Source organism: Rhagoletis pomonella, unplaced genomic scaffold, assembly GCF_013731165.1.
Source record: "Rhagoletis pomonella isolate Grant_MI unplaced genomic scaffold, Rhpom_1.0 Rhpom_scaffold_00001, whole genome shotgun sequence".
Classification (NCBI taxonomy): domain Eukaryota; kingdom Metazoa; phylum Arthropoda; class Insecta; order Diptera; family Tephritidae; genus Rhagoletis; species Rhagoletis pomonella.
Window position 1 is genome coordinate 44,213,451 of NW_023458555.1, and position 22,270 is coordinate 44,235,720.

Consider the following 22,270-nt stretch of genomic DNA (forward strand, 5'->3'; position numbering starts at 1 on the left):
CAAATCGAGTCGCGCATACGTACTTATGTACATACATACATACATATGTGTGCATGTGCATACAAACATACATACACATAATTTTCCCAACTCAGTTTTGTCAACTGGAAGAGCAACACTGTTGGAATTTTTGCACTGTAGTAAAATTGCAGTAAGTTGGTTTGCTCGACTGTTGTCACTGATGACGAACGAGTCGTACTGGGCGAAAATTCACATAAACGAGGTAAATCTCATGGAAGAAAAGCGACTTGAAAAATTAAAACTGTTGTTGATGATAAAAATGAGGGAAAATACTAAGAAGAAGAAGCAGAGAAAGAAGAAGAAGCTACAACAATATCAACTGTCGTTCCAACAATGCAATGCAATTTTTATTATGATACCGGGTGATGAGAAAAAATTTGTTTACTTATTCGTACTTGTACTCGTCGTCGTCGTCGTACTCGTTGATGTACCCACATTCAAAGTCATCATCCAACGTCAGTCAGTTGTTTTGAAATTGTTATTATTTTTGTGAGTATTTTGCCGTCAGTCATTTTACAATACGTGCGGCTCGAGCGGTTTAACTGCATATATGTATGTGCATAAATACATACATATGTACATAGCTCGCTAGCTGGCTGACTCTGGCTGCTTGGCATGTAAAAGTTTCAAATGAAAATTTTGTATTAATGAAGGCAGAAAAGTCTAGCATGGTAGCGCAGTGCAGCGCGCTCGTACGATATAGTAGTGATAATAAAAAAAAGTCAGTCTACAGAAAAACTCGACTCAAGACATCGCTGTAGTAGCAGCTCTACGCACCTCGATTCGATTCGAGCGGCAGCAGTTAATTCTGTGAGATTTACAGTGGGTCTCTTCTGTGTGCGAAGTTGTTTTTGGAAAGGCAAAATCACGCTCTCCTCCAAATACTGATAACCACATTGATGTCCTCCAAGAAATGAAGGTCTACAATTTTGCATATTAGCAACGAGTTTATGTCACCCCTTGTCACTTTTGGTTGGGAGACAAACCGGTTTCGACATAATGTCGTCGTTAGTGCCGTTTTTCGATCTGAATACGATCAGGTACTCCTAGCTTCCTCACGTTATATTCTATCTAGCTGGTAGCAAGTTTTTGGTTACTTTTATTATCGAACAGATATAAATCCGTTATTTTTATATTCTTGGTTTCTATAACTTAGGTCTGTATTTTCCCGTTGGCATTTGTTGCGGGGATTTCCTTATGTTTTCAATATATTGGCCTGAGTGATTCGGATATAACGTCGGATTCTTCAACAACAATCTCGACGCTCTCTAATTTGTTGAAGTGTTGTCCTTTCTGGACATAGAGAAATTTGGCTGCCTTTTTAACTTTCATCAGTGTTTATTTGTTTTCGAACATGTGAGTTGTGAACGTTTTCTTGTGCACACTTCTGTTGTAGCTACACTTTCATTCGGTTATTATGCACCCTACTTTTCTAATTCTTCATTCGTACTGCTATTCATTATTCTTCCGACGTCATTTCTCATTTTGAACGATATGCGAATGTTGTATTTTTAGAAAACCTTGGGCAGTTTGTGTGACATTTTACCACTGTAAGTCAACACAGCCCAAGCTTTCTCGTTTTTTTTCGTGCTAGTTCATTCTTTTTTCGAGTCTTCTGATTTCGCCTGCCAGTAGCTCGTTTCTGTAAGTCCTCTCTACCGATTATATCTCTACTGGTAGAGAATATACGTCATTCTCTACTACTGATTAGCAGAACAAGGTGGCGAATTCATATATGATTTTTTTTGTATCCATTAATTTTAGCAAATAGGTTAATGGGGTTCGCTCAAGAATAGTTATCAGTTGTATAAATGCAGTATTTTTGTGTTATTTAGGGCTGTTTTCTCGGCTGTCTGTTAAAGTTATCTTCCCGGGCTTTGTTATTGGTATTATTATTTATTTTAATCGCCATATCTAAATAGTTTAGTTTTCCTTCCTCTTCCTTATCCATCGTAAAATATATATTTTCGTGTTATGTATTGAGATAGTCCAATATTTGTTCCTCTTTGGGTCAAATTCACAGTGCATAGTTTGTACTGAAAATCTGTAGCTAACTGCCTATTCTGAGTTAACTACGCACTGTGAATTTGGCCCTTTGTCTCCTGTTATTAGACATGTAATGTCTAAGCTTTGTATGGACATCTCAATGGCGTTAAATAACCGATTCCTAGTCTATTTATTTGTCTGTATATTTTAATACTAAACCAGAAATAAGTTGGTCTATACGGTATTAAACGTATTGACAACTTCTTTTGTGATGCTTTTCTCCGTTTCGCCGAGCAATATTTTACTGGTTTTGTCCACTGTCGAGGTTTTGGGTATCAATGGGTAAAGTTCCTTTATGTCAATTAATACCAATTCAGTGTTATTAGTGATATGTAAAGATTTCATCTTTTCTGTTAGCTCTGTTGTGTTTGTGATGGTATATTTAATGGGTAACTCTAGATTAACTTTCAGTACGGTCTTCGAGTACTTGGAAAGTTGGAATTGGTCTTATCGGGTTACCTTGTTTATGTATCTATGACAGTGCAATCATTGAAAGGGCCGAAGGATTACTGTCAATGCTGATGCTTGATTATCTTTTATTATCTTTGTCACCTTTTTTGTCGCGCTTTTTATTGCCTCTTCATATTCTTTGGTGGGAACCTTTCCTATTTCCTTTTATAAGTTGTTCCGTTTTTACCCTTAACCCTGATAACTTGGTTTATATTATCCTGATTACCTTTTCATTGGATTTGGCATGTTTCTCAATAATATACATTGTATATATATGTCTACATACATATGTATGGGTATTGTGTGATTCTGCTCTTCCTAGGAAGCAATGCTTCAACCATGTCGGTGTCTACAATAGTGTGTTCTATTTCTTTATTTTATTATAGTTTTCGATGTTTCGTTTAAGGCCTTTTCTTAGTATTTCTGTCGATTTCTCGTTAAAGGAAACTTGAGGCCAAGGTTTGTACAATGGATGTATGTATAAAGACTATGGTTAGTCCGACCTATACTTTCATTTGGAACGATGGCCTAGTGACCATCCCTGGCTAAGGTTTACTACGTTAAGAAACTTAGCGGCAACTGGTTCAATGATATCTTGCCCAATGGAGGCTCTGAACATTCTGCTTGATCTATTACTGGTAGATTTTTTATCAAAAATGTATCTGCTACCAGCGCTATCGGTTTTCGGGCTGAAAATTATGTACTGAAAAATGCCACTGGGCCACATCACAATAATAAATACAATCTCATCTACTTATTAGCAACTACTTCATACCTAAGACGTAGGCCAACCACACCAACCACAAACCCCGCACAACATATCTAAATCGCAATGGTTGAAAGGTTTTTAAAGAGGGATTAGGTGTGGATTACGGTATTTTCGTCGAACAACTCAATGTGAAGCTATGCTTTCACCTACATAAGTGACAAGTGGCAAATTTGCAATTAAGAAGGCATCCGGTAGAATGCAGGTGAAGACTTTTTTAGGTTTCCAATCGGCAATTCAGGCGCTCTCCCCTTCCTCAGTTAGGTCAAAACTTGTGGAGAACTGTAGAAGAGAGTTGGCCTAAATTTCGGATTAATTCGAACTTACTCTAATATGGGTGCCCGGAGGCGTAGGAACATATGTACATACGAATGCGACGCCGAAGAAACTAGCAAAATTCGGCTCTGTACAATGACATTGGCGCCTGTCTCAGGGAAATCAAAAGCAGAATTATCGAAATTTACTATGCAAAAACTAAACAGTGGTGGAGCTGTACGGTAAGAACCTAGATTCGGAAGCTTCAGAAACCGGTTTATTTAGCTAAACGGACAGCCAGTCTGGAAATATGTGTGAGATTAACGAAAATTAATGACTTTCTAGTCCATAGGCCGAAGATCACCTTTCACAAAATTTTCAAAGGCGCCCCAATGTTGAGGTCAGAAATCTTTAAATCTACTGGAACAAACAGGTCTGCGCGTTACCGATTATTTATAACCGGCGAATTGTATTACCAAAAATCGTTACCACGTCTTGTAGCCGTGATTGTAGGTTTAAGGGTCCACTGGCGATGTACCTACTCATCAATTCAACCCTAATTTTTTTTTGTTGCAATACTGGTTTTGCATATTTTACGGCGCAAAATATACCTGTAAAGCTGACTTTTATAACCAAAATATTTTACCTACTTCATTACACAGTGCAGTTCAAATCGACTTCAAATCTAGCTGAGCTCAGCTGAACCGAGTTCGTTGCTAGAGCTCGACGAAGCGCACAAGCAACACTGCATACAGAAACTGGTTTTCATCACAACAACAAAAAAAACTTTTTCAGTACCAACGATCTTTGTTATTGCTTCAAAGCAACATACCTGCATACATACTCACATTGCATGTTTGTATGCATAAGTATTTTTTTTTTTGTAATTTTACTAACTATTCTGTGTCGTTCATTCGTTCGTAGCTGCTGGCAACTACTAACTTTTTGCCATCGTAGTAGAGTTTCGTTTCGTTGCTCGTTGCTATCGACAACTCGAAAATATTTTCCCTCGCATACATGTGCGCACATACACAAAACTATTTGTATCAAAATGTGTCGAGCGCTGTTGTTGTCGGCTAGTGGGTTTTGTTGCTGTAGCGTAGCTTTTATATTCACTATATGCATGGAAAAAATATATCAGTGTATTATCCCTGCAGTAAAATTTAGAGACAGTCTGACAAAGCGCTAGTTCCGAACTACATATCTCAGACCTATCTCTAAACTAGTGCAAAAGAATGCAGAGCGGGACAGTTGAAACTTGCGGTGTAAATGTGCAAATGCTCACAACTTGTACAATACGAAAGTAACTCAGCGAGAAGACCTCCGATTCCACCTTCGTTGGTCGCGAGTTCGATTCACGGTGGAGGCAGTTGTGAGTTTTTAATTTTAAATTTAATGAATTCAAATTGTTCGTGCAGCTTACAATACATATATATATATATTTTTTTTTATAAAATACGTAACGAAAATGGAATCTGTAAAAGAAACGGACAAACGAAAAAAATTTCCAAAAATCGAATATCAAATACGTTTTCTTAAAAAAAAAAAATCCAAAATGGAACCGGTTAAAAACTGGTTGCAAAGTAATACACTGGTCGAAAATTGCCACCGCCAATGACATCGTCGTGTAAAACTGGACGGTTGAAAGCATTGCTTGGGTATTGAGCTAGAACTAGTAATGTCGGCAAAAGGTCTAGTTCTACGCTAGTTCTGAGCTAGCCAGATTTTCTGCAGGGCCGTAGTAGAGCATTTTCCTACAAATACAGTACCTGGCCAATGAACTAAAAACGGTTTGAGTTTCTTATAAAATTCAACAATAACAAACATGCTGTCAGAGTGAAGTATTTAAATATGTAGACGTTTTTGTTTGTCGCTCTACTTTCTGCTTACTGAACCTTAGCTTGATATACAAAATTACTTGTCCCATGCTGGTGAAAAAGAGGTTGCTAGGATGTATAAGTTAGACTTTTGTTATGACACCACGACCAATCTTGAAGAAATCAGTAAACCAGAAATGGCTACCATTCCATGTTTACGTCGTTCATTGTCATAGTTGGTTCTGGTTGGGGAAAATATCTTAAAATGAAGTTATGCCCCGAAACACATAGGCTAACGAAGCTAACGCGAAATTCTTTATCTTGTTCTTTTATCCTGAGAATGGATGGGTGCACTAACTTCTTATACATTGTTTCTGGAATGAGCCTTGCTGTAAACAGTGGAGCGTATTTCCGGATTACAGTGTGCAGAAAAGACAGATTTCGGAACGTCTCGAAAGTCGTAATGGTGTTTCTTCTCATCATACTAGGGATGTCCACGCAGACAAGTCGCTCATATTTCTTTTTCCACGTTTTATAAATGTTAACGCTTTTGCACAGTCATACCGCGTATATAGGTCAGATGCGCCAGATACTCTCCATTTACTTCCGGTAAATCCAAATCAAGGTCCTGGCTCTTTTATAGCTTTATCCAATGCGACTTTCATTAAAACTTGTCGTCAAGTATTATACCTAGTTATTTGAATTAAAAAAAGTGTATATTTTTTCTATGAAATAGTTTCTTTTTAGCAGTTTGCCTCTTTCCTTTTTCTGGAAAAAATAATTAACAATGTCTTCGTAGCGTTAACGACCAATTTCGATTGCGCTATTTGTCGACTGTAGGAAATCTGAGTTGATGTCTTCAAACGAACGCCATCGGCGTAGCCCTGCATATAGAAGCCCTTGTCACTCAGTAGTTCATCTACTTAGATGGACCATAAAATAGCGGAAATGATCAAAATCACCCTCTACGCCCAAGAAACAGTCTATAGCAGAGTTGGCCAGCGAAAGCTTTCATTTTGTGCTTGCCCTATACAAACTGTACAGAGAGACGTTGAAAGCTTTGGCACGCGTGCCTATCAAGTGGCCAACTGTGGTCTATAGCCACCTCCTTTTTCTCCATGAGCATTGGAATACTTGGAAATAGAAGCAGTCGTATGTAAAGAAGTATACATCGACTTGCATGTTAAAAGATTCCCGGCAGCAGTTCGTGAATTATCCACAAGATCTTCTTAAGAGGCCCACATATTTCAGTAGTGTGCGTTTTATCAAGGGCTCTACGGATTCTGGCACATAATGCACATTCATGATTCATACGCAGAAGTGAGTATATTAGTTTCTTCTAGCACTTTTTTTCGTCATTGGACTCATATTCGGTAAGGGCATTTCCCATTCGACGGTTTTTTGAACTAAGCTAATGATCTTACGGGGTTTCTCCTTGTTTTGCCCTGTTTAGAAGATGTGATGGCCATTTCTGATAACAAAATTATCAGTAAATAAATCTATTAAACAGAATAAGTTACCAGTACCCCGTATCGATCGTAATAGCTGGCCAGGCGCTGTACATTTCATACTCATGTACTATATACTATACTACATATCGTTATCTCAAAATAAAAAGGCCCTAACTCATTTTCTTCCAAAATCCAACTTTGTACAAAAGTCAGTAGATTACTTACCTAAAACTAGACTTTGAAATAACTGCCATAGCATTTAATTAATTAAGTCTTCAACAAAGAAGGACATTTTAAAAAAGTTCTCCTCCAAATAACTTAAGCTGTCATTGAAGTTTTTTATCTTTCAGTAAAGAAAAAAAAGTTAGATAGGTCGTTTTTATATTAAGGTAGCAATATGTACATATGTATAACATATCTACATGCACTAAGTGTAAATATTCGATACAAACCTACCAACATACATAGTTTTGTGTGTAAATTTGTATTTTCAGACCAAGCAGGAACCTAATTAAGTCAAAGGAATTTCATTTTTGTTCAAGCGCATAGGACAGATGATTGAGGGATTTTTGTAGATACATATGTACATAAGTACATTAGGCATATGATTTTTTTAAATTAAATGTACCTGTGATGAGAGGCTGAGGAATTAAATATGAAAACCCATAAAAAATACGTTTTTATCAAAATTGAGTACAAAAACTTTCTGCAAGAATTATGACTGCGATCGAAAATTGGTTTCTAAAATTTCTTTTATACCGCTGACTTGGAATTTTTCATAAATATGTATGTTAATGAATTTTCATATGCGCTACCATGCTACAAAGTAGAAGTTAGTTTCATTTTCACACATAAACTGTTACCATGTTTATATGATGCTTCAATTCGTTCTAAGTCAAACCATGTTATTTGGACGCACATAGGTAAACTCATTTCTAAATCGAATTGAAACTTTTAACCGTGCCACTATAAATCACATTTTGAATGCGAGTTAAGAGTTGTTGAATCGTGTTAAGAGTGCATATATAAAAGGGATTTGTCCACACGGTTGTTTCATGCAACTCTGTATAAAGTAAAACATTTAAATAGTTCTTGAAATTACATTTAACTAAGCTTTGTCATAAAATTAATAGCTAATATCCTTTTTTCTTGGCTGTTGGAGTACTTAATTATTATTTTCCCTTGTTTATTATTTTCAAGAATTGACACATGTATTATCAGGGTTGCATCGGAATGAACTCTGTTTGAAAGTTAGTTCGAGTTAATTCGATACCGCGCTTGGTGCCATAAAAAACAAGGTATGTGTTTATTGAGGTATATACTTTCGGTAAATTGCTAAAGTAGCACTGCCACCTAAACAAATTATTGTTTTGAGAATTTTGATTTTTTTAAGGAATGTTTTATGTATTAAAAAATATTATTTAATCGTGTTAGAATGTATGTGATTTACAATATCATGGTAGAGTCAACGTAAAACTGTGGGTCCCCCTCTTCTGTGTGACAACATCACGGCGTACGCCACAAATCGGCGGCCTAACGCTAACATATTGAGTAAGCGCCAATCTATTGCTATTATTATATGAAAAATTCCAAGTCAACGGAATAAAAAAAAATTTGATAGTTATCTACCTACTTTTAATCGCAATTTTCCATATACATATGCATACATGTGTATGTGAGTATTTGTTATTGCATTTTTTTTATAATCTGTTTTACCAAATTTTAACAAAAACGTTATTTCTGTCGGGTTTTCATTATTCCTCATCCTCTCCTCACAGGAATATTTAATAATAGAAAATACTGATATGCCTAATGTGCATACCTAAGTATGTATGTATGTAATTATGTATGTACATGCAGAGGACCTATTTTTGTACCCATGTAAAAGTTTTCTATTTTCTCGTTACTCTTTCCAATTTACTCATCAGTGTTGCCAGAGCTTTTTGAGTCGTCTGGCTATATTGGCAAAAAAACGGCTGAAATGTTTCAACTAAAATTCACATGTTTCATTTAAAGAAATCGCAAGTAGAAAGACTAGCAAAATCATCAAATTTTGTTTGCTTAATAAAGGTTACACGTAGCTAAGCTTTACACCACTCGTTAAATAAATCACAAAAACCGAAACTGGTAAATTCATTACAAATTATTATTTTTTTAACAAAAGAAACTGTCGTTATACGTACATCAGAAGTCAGAGATCCATTACTAACTTATGGCGTTTTATTTTTTACTGAAAAATGTTGCCTTACATTGTAACATTGCACTAGGTTACTTTTCGTCCTGAAAAATGAGTATGTTAGTATAAAGTATTTTGCTTAGTCGGAGGGTGATATTTTGAGAAATGAACACGTGAAGCTGTGAAAGGGCTGAAGAAAACACGCCAACATTATTACGAGAAAAGAAAACACCATTAGTTTATATCGAACAAGCCAGTCGCCTTTTAACAATTTTCATTTTAACAATTCATCTATTTAATTGTGTTTTGATGTCCATATATTCGAAACTCCAGTTTTTAATGTCCTAATCACTCTCTCATATGCCTGTCTGAGAGCAACGATAAGCAACAATAAAATATTTTGGCACCATTATACAATTATTCACAGGTATTGTCTTTCCATAGAGTTTTGCTTCACATCTATACTCGTGTTCTTTTATTCTCATTCGTTATTTTCTAAGTGTTACGACTAAAACTTTACACTTAAATTTAAGCCATTCATAACAAAAATTGTATAAAGAAAGTCCCCGCTACGTCCTTATTTGATTTTTTTTAGTTTATTTAATGGTTATTATTTTTTTATGAAAATATAGCTGATGACCACATAAGTCTCAATTTCAGACTTTGTGCAAAAATTATGAAAATTTTGCAAAATTTTAAACTTGTTAATCAGCATCTTTACAAAATGGTATGTATGCAGTTTTGCAGTCCATTAAAATTTTAAGTAGCCAGGACTTATTTTAGTAATTTTTTTATAACGGTGTTACGAATTTTTCCATACAAGGTATGTTCTAACATTTTTTTATATGGAAAAAATGCGGATCCATCAACAAAAAATTGCAAAAAATAAACGGTAATTGCCAACTACTTTAAATTGGCACTTCACTAAACTAAAATTTTAAATTAAAAAAAACAGAATTTGTATACTTTCATTAAAAAAATAATAAGCTAAAATATCGCGTCCCAGTTCATATTTGGGTCACTATATATTAATATAAATCATTAAAATCCGCCCAGTATTTTAAAACTTTTCGGATAAGAGAAAATTTTTTCAATTTTATATACTTAACACAGTCCGACATGAAAATTTTCTCCGAGATACGGCTAGCAGTTTCTAATAGATTTTAGACGGCTAACTTTTGCAAACCGGCTAACAAATCGGCGGCTGGCTAAATCGACTTTTATTCGGCTGTTTGCTATCGCAACCGGCTAATTCTAGCCGGAAAACAGCTAAATTGGCAACACTGTTACTCATACTTATCCAAACCACCAGCAACGAGTACAGCTGCTAGTAATATGTTTCTATGGTGATTGGTTTTCGTAAATGCAAGTATGTATGCACTATGTAGATCTTCCGGATTGTACTATATTGAGCCGCTGAGAGCAACAGAATTTCAGTTTTCGTAATTTAAAACTAATGAACTAAAATTGAACAAAGCAGCAGCAGCAACAGAGTTTAGTCAGCAAATAGCCGAGTTATGCATAGAAACAGAGTTGGTTAAAATTAACAGCGCGAATAAAATACCAGCGCTAAATGTTGTCAACAATGCCGATAGCAGCAAAAACAACAGACAACTATTACGCGCATACACGCGCGCACAAACGTATCGTCGTGTAAAGTACAAAACCGCGTATCGTCATTCTGCAAAACCGCATAACTGACATTGGCTGCTAAAAATTTTTTTTGCTCACACGAGCTCTTGGCTTAATCCTTATCCGTTCGTCCTGAAATATGCTAGCCAGAAATGCGATTGCTTTATAAAAAAGAAAACCATTTTGAAATATGAGTGTTTTTACTCTCCAGAAAATAATTTATGCAACCTCACATACGCGGTTTTGCATTATATTGATACGCGGTTTTGCATTTTGTGTATACGCGGTTTTGTACTTTAAACGACGATATTTATTTACATACATAAGTATGTTTTCATAAGAAAAGCAATAAAATTTTTGCGCCGTTCAAGGCGATCAGCATCGTTATTGCGTGATCAGCAGCATAGCGTGTGCGATTGTGAGTTGAGATCAGTGTTGCCAGATTGTTTTTCAAAAGCTGTAAATTTCCAAAAATAAATGGATTTTGGACCAAAAAATATGTCATCTTAAGAAAACTAAGAGTTTTAAAAATGAAGAGTTTTAAATTTTATTAAATATAAACAACAAAAAATAATTAACTTCAATTAAAATAACATGAACAGTCTAGATTTTATTTAACTAAATTAAAACAGACTTTATTACTATAACATTTAAATCAAATCTTGTTTTAACGAAATTAAAGTTCATAAGTTTCTGTAACTTGCTTTGTTAATTTTTTTATTCATTTGATTCGATACTTCAAATTTAGTACAATCTCAAGCTTTTTTTTAAGAAATCTTGAGTTCTCAAAATACAGAGAGTGCTGGAATTTCTAGCTTATTTCTTATTTCCGTTCTATTCAAATAGATTTTGAAAAATATTCGTACTACATTTGCTGTGGTGGCTGGAATGCAGAGCTCATCCGAAACCATTGGTTTCAAAAGCATAAACGCTGCATCTTCACTGCCCTTTTTTATCTAAAAAATTTACGTAAGAAACCGAGAGAAGAACGCAAATTTTATTTGTACTAGGAGGTTATTTAAAAAAACTAAGTTTGTACAAAAACTGCAATTTACAATTAAAACTTTGAATCTGTCAATATTGGTTGAGAGTTTATGTACGGATGTGTAAGTAAGAGTCGACGATCATCACAGTCGCCATTGCAAACAAGTAAACTTCTCGTTTATTTAACGATCAACAACTGTTCGACAATCGTTCGATTCTGATTTAATAAATATCTTCAGCACATACAAACATTTGTACATTCAAAACGACTAACTGTAGTCGCACATGTATGCGGGTAGAAAAGTTTTTCTGTCGAAAGCGGAAGTAACACACGCATAAGTATCGAACTAATACACACAGACGAACGAGCAAAAACGACAGAGCACTGTTAAGTCGCAGATGCTGCCATTTTTATATTTCTTGGTATTAAGCGTTTTATACTAGGTCCATTCAATAACTTTTCCAGTAAGTACTTTTGCAGCGAGAGTGTAAAAAACAAATAGAGAGTAAAATTGAAAGAAGAGAAAATTAACAGAAAAAATTATTGAGCACAGAACTAGTAAAAACTTGCAATTTACGCCATTTTGACATTTTCAGATGGTTAAGTTTTGGCGCACAATTTCTTTTTCTTTTCTTCTTTCTTTTAAATTTAGATTCACGCAACTGAAAGCGAAATTTGTAATACGAATGGCAACTATCGCGAGTTGCTGTAGAGTTAAATAACCTGTGCTAGTAAAATTAGATTATTAAAATAAAGAGTTTTAAAGAAGAAGATCTGTACTAGTGCTAAGTTCAGTTCAATTATTATTTTTTTTTTTTTTTGTAGGAGGAGAGAAGTGCAGGCGACCTGAACCCGGCGATAGCTAAGGGATAATTCCGTCGTTCCGGCGCCCCCACAAAGATAAAAAAAAATGCTTGGCGTCTTCAATGCCAAGGTGGGCAAGGAAGAAACCTTTGCCGTCACTGTCAGAAAATTCAGCCTCTACGGCGAAACGTCCGATAACGGACTGAGACAGATCGACTTCGCTGAGGCCCGAAAAACGGTAGTTTGCAGTACTAGGTTTAAGCATAAAAATATCCATCTAGCTGTCTTCAAATCGAAGTACGAGAAACCAAATCAATCTTGTTGTGATAGACGGAGGGCACGCCTTCAGTGTTTTGGACGTACGTACACTTCGAGGCCCAAACATCGACTCGGACCACTACCTTCTTGCAGCCAAAATATGCAACCGCCTCTGTGCAGCATAAAATGTGCGCCCAAAAATGCATGTAAAGCTTTACGGCGAAAAGCTCTAGTCGCAACAGACGGCCAATGCATTCACTACTCGACCCTCACATCTGCTCTCAGAGAGCGCTCTTCAACAAACCAACATAGGCGAGCAATAGAACCACATTTCCCTTCATTCAGTACCGCCGCCGAAGAAGTAGTCGGATTTCAGCGAGCCCGAAAGAACAAGCTGCAGAGAAAATACGATGTCGCCTGCATGACAACGCTGCGATAGGGCGCAACGCGAGTCATGTGGAGCCCGTTATAGGGAGCTGAAGAGGGAAGCGAGACGTATTTGCCGCAATAAGAAGAGAGAAGTTGAAATAGGTGAATGCAAAGAACTTGAAATGCTGGCTGATAGGAAAAACGCCCGAAAATTTTACCAGAGAGTCGGGCCACTTACGGAAGGTTTCAAGACCAGGGAGAATTCTTGTAAGAACAAGATTGGTGACCTAGTAACTGATGTCCAGAATTAGTACGTTAGGCATATAAGTCACTCATTATGCCCGTGTTGGGTATGGCGTAGAAGCATGGACAATGAACACAGCCGAAGCGGCGGCTCTTGGAGTTTTCGAGAGAAAGATTTTGCGTAAGATTTTCGAGTACCGCAGAAGATGGAACGATAAGCTGTATGAGCTTTACAACGAGATGGACATAGTGCAGCGAATTAACATACAGCGGCACCGCTGGCTTGGTCATGTCGTTCGAATGGACACTGACGCTCCAGCTCTGAAAGTATTCAACTCGGAACCCAATGGTGGTATCAAAGGAAGAGGGAGGCCCCCACTGCGATGGAAAGATCGAGTGAGAAGGACTTGTCATTTCCAATTGGGATTAGTTGGCACAGAAGAGAAACGACTGGCGTTCTTTGTTAAACCCGGTCAGAATCGCTTAAGCGATTACTGCGCCAAATAAGAAGAGCTATCGCCTGTAAGCAAAAGATAATGCTTTGAAGGTTTTCCTTTTATTATCTTTTTTCCAGATTCAAAGCATATCCAAAAGAAGCTGTAGTATATTTAATTGTTAATTAAACAGAGGAACGACTTCGTTTAACTTCAATACCTCCGCTCGTAAAAGCATCGGAGGGACGTTCTACCCCAATGACTTGAGACTGAATGAATATTTAAGATTCTTAAGCACCAGACGTTTACTTTCGTTTTAATTTATGTTTATATCGCTACCTAAAGGTGCCAGTCCCCTTTTTTTAAATTTAGTCTTCGATGCAGAATGACAGATAATGCGAAACTACATCGATTTTTCGTCAAATATGGACTTGGCTCCTTTTGACGTTTAGGTAACGATATGTTTCTTTAAAAAAAATTGTTTGAGTAATATGAGAAGGAACTATTTTTTTTCTTATACGAAGATGACATCTAGAATACGAAGAAGAGGTGGAATAAGAACAAACGAAAACAAATAGTAAGACGATATCGGAGACGAGTTCGAATATGACAACAAAAATGCGAAGACATACATACATATATCAAGATGAATTCGAATAGGAGGACCCATAAGAGATAGAATACTGCGATGAATACGAAGACTACGACGAAGATAAATTCTAAGAAGAATACCGCGAGGAATACGAAGACGAGTACGCAGACAGCGGTTAAAAAAATATGGAGTTGAATGCAAAGACTAATAGGAAAAATCTTCGCGTTGAATTGATGGAGACAACACGTATGTACAAACATATCGTCGCTTGGTGCGCAATACCTCGTATCTGCCAAATTCAATACCACGTATGAAGTGGCATAGAAAAAAATTTACTTGGTTACCCTGTCTCAAATTTAATAGTAAACAACTATAGTAGAAGCTCATACTTAGTAATTTTAGTTAGCAAACCACTGAAGGCCATCACTTTTATGCCACTAATAAATGTAATATACATATGTAAAAGTAAGCAAAAATAAATAAAAATCTTTGAGTTTCTGATCTGTAGATCGCTAGACTTTATTTTGACTAGACCCAATAAACACCAAAAAAATTTTTCTTTAACCTTGGAGAAATTCATAGTTTTCAAGTTGATATCCAACATCATTCCCCAACTCATCCCTAACCGACGCGCAGATACATAAAAACTGATAGGGAAACGAATTTTTAATTAAAATCGAATTTTTAATTAAATCGAAAATCGAAAGCTATATAAAGAGGAAAAGTACCAACAAAAAGTAAATAATCTTCAAAGTATCCTCAAATAATCTTGAAAGAAAATAAAACCGAAGTGAGGCAAGTGGCAAAATTACTGTCGGACTGTATACTGTGAAGTGAATTATTGTAATACGATATTGATTAACTACATAATACAAAAGAAGTAATAAAATTAAAAATTAATATTTAAATTCATCTAAATATGTATGTCGTTTCAATCAAAAAGGTATACGGTATTTTACTATTTGAATTTCAGTATTTCAATGATATGTTTGAGACCAATTGGAGAATTACATTAGAGTTCAGGTTGAGAACTAGCATTTTCTCAACTTGAGAAACAGTCCTTTTTTCATACAAAGAAAATGCCCTTTTTGTTGAGAGCACTATGATCCTCCACTTGAAGTACTATTGAGAAACAAACATAAAGTACGTACCACTGTACTTTCTTCCGACGTTTGCTGCCTTAAAGGTACATTAGGTACAATCACTTCTGCTTAGGAACAATCATCTTTTGATCAGATACATTTCTGTGTTCATATGGAATAATAGCTTATTTTGAAAGGCTGGCTTTAGTTTAATGCAGCATTCCCTTTATTCTTTAAACGACAAGGAATTTCTAGGTGAGACTTAATAGTATCGGAACTATTTCTGCACGTTTATTTACCAAAAGTTCTTCAACTGCTCGGCGCCAGTGAGTCATTCGCAATCGTATGCTGCGAATGCAGCATTATACTAAAGCCAGCCTTTCCGACATAAGCTACTATACCATATGAACACAGATTTTTATTAATTATTATTTTATTTTATTCAAGTATCCTGCTTTGCTTACGACAGTTTCGTTATTTCCCATTTACAGAACTAAAAACTTGAATTCAACAGAGTTGAACCATGTAAAAACAAATAGAAAAGAGAATGAAAAAGAATTGCTTTCAAGTACTTGAATCATCTAAATCATGTGTTAGCTATACCCAAATTCGTAATTCTTGTTATATTTATATATTTGAAATTTAAAGTAAAATGTCTTTTTCGCCGATATGCTGCAGTGGTCAAAATAAGACAAAGAAAACGTTTTTCCGATTGTCACTACACTAGATGTAAGCTCAGTTAAAAAAAAAAAAAACTTATCAAGCTTAAAGGACATCCATCTTTTGTATTCATATTTTATGTAAATAAAAATAATAATAAAAAACTACAAACGAACTTTTTTAGGTAAAGTCTTTCATTTAGGTGCATTTGTTTTATAATATAAGGTAGAGTCTGAAATTTGCATTTTATTCGTCCCAGGTACCTACGATGTACGATATTTCCCACTGTGTGCCGGCACGGCAAGGCAAACGACAATGATATCGTCCTTGTGTACTCGTAGCTAGGTGTATTCATATTAGGGCTGTGCGATTATTCGATTACTCGAGCAAGTTGGTTAATCAATTATTCGGTTAATCAATTACTCGAGTAATCAAGATTTTGATTACTCAAAACGATGATTAATCGAGTTACTTGAAATATGATTACTCAAAAAAAATAATTTTGCTCGTTAAAAGAGTTTGCTTTGGAAAATGCTTGTTTTCTTTTTTACATTCTGTATATGAAAAAAAATTTTGTTTTAATTTTTGAAAACAGAAACGTTGTTTTCAAAGTATCAAGGAATTTAACTACTTTATACATATGTAAAGAGTTGAAATGTTGATTACTCATTTTACTCGAAATGTTGATTAATCATAAAGCAACTTACTCAAATATTTTTGTTTTTGGTTAATAAAAATCTTGATTACTCGAGTAACTGAACTTTTGAGTAATCAATTAATCGCATAGCCCTAATTCATATACAAACATGTAAATAGTACATAAATCTATACACACGTATGTATGTGTTTGCATATATGCATGTACAGAATAAACCAGCAAGTTCGCACAACACCGACTTGCCGGTGTCGTGTCGTTAGTAGCGATAACGCGTCGGAGAGCGGCAGTCGTACCGCTTCTGTCACCGACAGTTGATTAGTGTTTTTTTTCGATAGGAGTAAATGTTTGAGGGTAGTTTTTTTTTGTAAAGCAAATCAAAAAAATGCCGTCTTTCAAATATGAAATCACAGCATTAATTAAACTCGTGGAATCGAAGCCCTGTATTTGGGATAAGGGCAATGAACATTATAAAAACAAACAAATTCGAGAACAAAGTTGGCAGGAAGTATTTTCTAGTTTGGAAGAGAAATATGAGCAAATGGATCAAATAGGAAAGAAAAAATTAGGTAAGTGTGACTATGGTACAAACTTACATACTTTATTATATTAGTGTGACGCATTCTACTTAAAATTACAGGAGAAAAGTTCAATAATTTTATGAAATATTCACTTCTTTTAAATTTGCTTTTTCATTTTCATTGTTATTGATTTTATACGACATCACAAGAAGTCTTATGTAAATACTTATTGACAGGGAATGGATTTTTAGGACCTCAAAACCTACAAAAAAGACAAAATAAAATAGCGAAATAGGCAGGAAAAGGCACTAGAAATAGCAAAAAAGGCAAAAGAAGGCACTAAAGAATGACAAGAACTTAAAAACAACACTGGTTTTAAAGGAAAAATGTTCAACGGACCCCGCTACATATCCAATTCCTATATAGATTTCTCACTGATTCCGAAAGTCGAGTTAATTTTTTATTATATGGATACGTTTTCGAAGTATTTTCAGGCGTATACGGCATATGAGTAACATTCTTTCCTGTTAATTGTTTATACAAAAAATCTTTGCGCATTTTCATACGACCACTTATAACTTATAACTTATAACTTATAACTTATGTATTTATCTATCGATCTCCTTCATTGTAACGGAACAGGCTTTAATTCAGCCTTGGATGTATTAACCGTGCGTTCCACGTGAGTTGATACAAGTGGCACCCAATTTAAATATGGAACGTTTGAAACTTTTATATTATCAGAATAAGAGGCTTTTTCCTCCCTATAATAACTTTTTAAAGGTAAAATAGGCAAAAAAAAGGCAAATATCTTAGAAAAAGCAACATCAAATGTGTATATATGGAATCAGGGAAAGCTAAATCGTGGACATTATTAATCGAATATACTCCACCTCTTTAGCTTATCATTATATCCTAGTACAAAGTCTTGGGCCAGAAATTCTATTTTAAGGCTGAGATTCAATGGCCTTTCTGATAATAACATCCACTGGGAGTTTATATGGAGCTGAATTGGTTTAGAGACTTCTATGAATCTTGTAATATATTTAATCAAACTACTTATTTAGACAAAATTCCTTTAGGCGCAGACATATTTGCTCCGAGTGGATGTACCAGCGCAATATATTCTGAACTTCCCTGGGGATCTATATTTTGTCAAACAAAAAGCGATTTATTATTTTATTTATTTTATTTCTTATCAGGTGATGTCATTCTTGCCAAATGGTCAAATGTAAGGGACTCATTTATAAGATCTTCGAGGAAAAACCGTTATCAAGGACTAAAGCGAAGCTATATATACAGCGAGCATCTCCAGTTTTTATTGAAATCGAGACAAGATGACAAAGATGATGCTGGGAGCAGTTTCAGTCAGGATGAAACTGAATATGATAGGTGTGATTTGGAAGGATTATGTGATCCACTGTCGCCACCGCAGTCTGCTTCAAACTTACATCAATGGAAAAGACAGTTGGACGATGATATAGAGCAAGAAGTAGGAAGGAAATTGAAAAGAGGAAAGCGATGTGTTGAGCAATACTCAAATAAGTCTCAACCCGATCATGAGTTGATACTATTGTCTTTTCAACCATATATACGAGATATGAGTGAAGAAGAATTGATGGATTTTCAAATGGGAGTTTTAACAAACATCAGGAAAATTAAGCAACAACGGGGTGGAAAGCAGGAATCTATTTAAGAGCACGGATATTTAGCGTTCCGTGTGTGACGAAATATATATATTTATTTTTGTTCAGTTTTTTCTATATTTTTATACCAGAGCGCACTTGTGCACAAGGGTATTATAACTTTGTTTGCGAGATAGATATGGACAAATGTATACGTCAATGCTCAGAATGAAAAGAGAAATCGATTAAGCCATGTCTGTCCGTCCGTCCGTCTGTCTGTCCGTGTACACGATAACTCGGGAAAAAATTAAGATATTTCCACGAAATTTTGTAAGTAAGTTTCCCTTTATCCAAGGTAGGTTGGGATTGAAAAGGGGCGACATTGGACAATAACAGCGCCCACCTCCCATATAACGGTATTTTCGAAATATGCAAAAACTACGATATTTCCGTAAATACTGGATCCAAATTGTTGAAAGTTGGTACGCGAAGTAGAATTTTGGCATAAAATAAGATAGTTATGAATTGTTTTTAAAAATAGGCGTGGCACCGCCCACTTACAGTGAAATGCTGTATCTCTGCAGTACCTTCACCAATCCCCAACCAACTCGGTACGAACATTGCTTAGTGCCTCACTAAGAAATCCTTTGAAAATTTTTTAAATCAGAGAAGAACCACGCCCACCTCCCATATAACGGTAATTTACAGAAATACGAAAGTTTCGAAAAGTTAGTAACTATTTAAGCAATTTACTCAAAATCTATATATACAATGACCTCTCAGCAGAAAATGCTACTTAGGGAAATTTTTGGGAAAATGGGCATAGTACCACCCACTTACGCCTACATATGTGTATCTCGGTAACCGGTTTATATAGATTTCCACCAAACTTGCTCCAATCATTTCAATATATCATAGAATATTACCGAAACGGTTTGACATCGGGAAAAATATTCTTGCTTATCATGCAGTTTACTGAAAGGTGAAAAAACGATATTTAATAAGTGCGCCGGGTATATAAAGTTCGATTTCGCCCGAACTTATACCTCTTTACTTGTTTTATAATAAAATTATTTGAAGTTTGTAAAATTTATTGCAATACTGAATTAATATTTAATAGAATAATTTAATAAAACTTAAAAACATATACTACATACATCCAAATAAATAAATAGCATTTTATATTTACCTATTTATGCATACGAATATTTTTTGTGTACAGATAAGGAGGTTCTGGAAAAAACTCGTTACAGGAAATATAACAACGTTGACCGATTGCGGATTGTTGAGGCCGCTAATAAGGGATATGACTGGTACAGTTTAGCAGCATCTTTAGTTATAGTTTATAAAACTGTTTACACATGGGTGCAATCTGGCAGAGTCGGGACTAAAAAACGAGGTGGAGGGAATGAAAAGAAGCTGACTGAAAACGATGATGTAATGGTTCCCTGGGTGGAAGTGGACGATACTCTCACCTTAAAGCAGTTAGCCTCCATAGTGAAAATGGAGTTTAACAAACATATTTGCACATCGACCGCGGCAAACTACTTAAGGACGGTTGTTCAATTTCTGATTAGCACTAATCGAAGGTAGAAGCTCCGGTTAAATACAACTACTGATTTATCGATCACATGTTATATGCATGATGTCGAAAACATCGATAATGATGTTTAACCGGAAAGTAGTAATAACCAGACATTGAACAACCGGCCCTGAGAGGGTAAATCATTCACATTCACAAGTGGCACCATACACCAGCGACGATGAACACGTTCGAAAATAAGCAGAAACGTTCCGAGTTTGTAAGAGCTTTGAGTGGTTTTATTGAGCAAGGAAAGCAAATAGTTTGCACGGATGAAAGCAATTTTAACTTCTGGGACGCGAGCAGCAGTACTATTGCCGACATCAAGATGACCAAACGCACATTTGATCGGTGCTGTAAGCGTATCAGGTGTGTTATCGATGGAAATGCGACGCGGCTTTTTTAAAAAAGAGAGTGATGGAGAGTAGGTGAAGGGGATCCTCGGGAGGTGGACGGGTTTGGGAAATAATTTGTCGGACTTAGTAATTATGTGCGACAATGCACTCTGCCATGCTGGACTGGGGCAAGTTGTCGCCAATAATGGATCGGCTACACTTTTCCATCTTGGGCTATACTCGCCAATGCTCAACCCTATCGAAAATGTATCAGCGAAAACAAAAGCTTACGTAAAAACGCATATTTCATCTCCTGCTGTGAATGGACCTGGAGTGGTCCAAAGTCGTTTGCAGTACTTGGATGGCTTAATTCACCAAGAAAAATAAAACATTGCTACTGCGGATTGTGCTCGCGCTATACAACACTCATCACTCTCAGAGAGCACTCTTCAACAAATCGACATATGCGAGCAGTGGAACCACATTTTCCGCTCATTAAGTACCGCCGCCGAAGAAGTAGTCGGATTTCAGCGAGCCCGAAAGAACAACTGGTACGATGAGGAGTGTCAGGAAGCTGCAGGGAAAAAAGATGCCGCCTACAGGGCCACGCTGCGATCGGGCGCAACGCGCGCTATGTGCGACCGCTATAGGGATCTGAAGAGGGAAGCGACACATATTTGCCGCAATAAGAAGAGAGAGGCCGAAATACGTGAGTGCGAAGAGCTTGAAATGCTGGCAAACAGGAAGAATGCCCGAAAGGTTAGGCGACTTACTTACTCCTGTAAGAACAATAATGGCGACCTAGTAACTGATGTCCAGAGCGTACTAGAATTATGGAGGGAACCCTTTACCGCCCTACTAAATGGTAGCAGCACGGAAAGTTGCGGAGGAGAAGAACCCGAGCCTGAAGTCGATGACGACGGAGTTGACATTCCACCACCTGACTATGACGAGGTACGTATAGCAATAACGCGGCTGAAAAACAACAAAGCCGCTGGAGCTAAGCATAGGTTACATGGTCTTATCGAGCGTATTGTGTGAAACACTGAAGCCCACCGTAAATGAACTGATTGGGCCTTATCAGTGTGGCTTTAGACCTGGCAAATCCACCACAGACCAGGTATCCACAATACGCCAATTCTTGGAAAGACCCGCGAGAAAATGATCGACACTCACCACCTATTTGTCGACTTTAAAGCCGCTCTTGACAGCGCTAAAAGGTGTTGCCTATACGCCGCTATGTCTGAATTTGGCATCGCCTCAAAACTCATACGGCTGTGTAAAATGACGTTGAGCAATACCACCAGCTCCGTCAGAATTGGGAAAGACCTCTTCGAGCCGTTCGCCACAAAACGGGGTTTGAAACAGGGCGACTTCCTTTCATGTGACTTCTTTAATCTGATGTTGGAGAAGATAAAAAGAGCTGCAGAACTGAACCGCTCAGGAACAATTTACTACAAGAGCGTCAACAATGACGTGGGTGCCAAGGCGCGAATGTGCTGACTGTTTGT

The 22,270-nt window shown here is 36.4% G+C and overlaps 1 protein-coding gene and 2 long non-coding RNA genes across 5 annotated transcripts in view; 2 read left to right on the top strand and 1 right to left on the bottom strand.

Moving 5' to 3' along the window:
- The window catches only part of LOC118744574, a 200,959-nt gene extending 187,395 nt beyond the window's left edge, over positions 1–13,564 (top strand). The window contains exon 3 of the long non-coding RNA XR_004993563.1: positions 12,425–13,564. This is a non-coding gene — a long non-coding RNA (uncharacterized LOC118744574). The remainder of the gene's footprint in view (positions 1–12,424) is intronic.
- LOC118744604 overlaps positions 1–22,270 on the bottom strand; it is a 248,084-nt gene that overhangs the window by 114,357 nt on the left and 111,457 nt on the right. The window lies entirely within an intron of this gene.
- LOC118744557 lies at positions 14,219–19,018 on the top strand. Of its 2 annotated transcripts, none has more exons than XM_036477689.1 (2): positions 14,219–14,545; positions 18,420–19,018. In XM_036477689.1, the coding sequence occupies exons 1-2, from the start codon at positions 14,485–14,487 to the stop codon at positions 18,911–18,913; spliced, it is 555 nt and encodes a 184-aa protein (XP_036333582.1). In that variant the 5' UTR covers positions 14,219–14,484; the 3' UTR covers positions 18,914–19,018. The 2 variants fall into 2 exon arrangements, with proteins under 2 accessions (XP_036333582.1, XP_036333576.1); XM_036477683.1 differs by lacking the exon at positions 14,219–14,545 and adding an exon at positions 16,950–17,265.

What these genes read in the sequence shown, in the direction of transcription:
- LOC118744557 (XM_036477683.1), top strand. Translation starts at nt 17,082, where the DNA reads ATGCCGTCTTTCAAATATGAAATCACAGCATTAATTAAACTCGTGGAA. An exon ending in AATAGGAAAGAAAAAATTAG is followed by an intron (nt 17,266 to 18,419) that starts GTAAGTGTGACT and finishes ATTTCTTATCAG; the next exon opens with GTGATGTCATTCTTGCCAAA.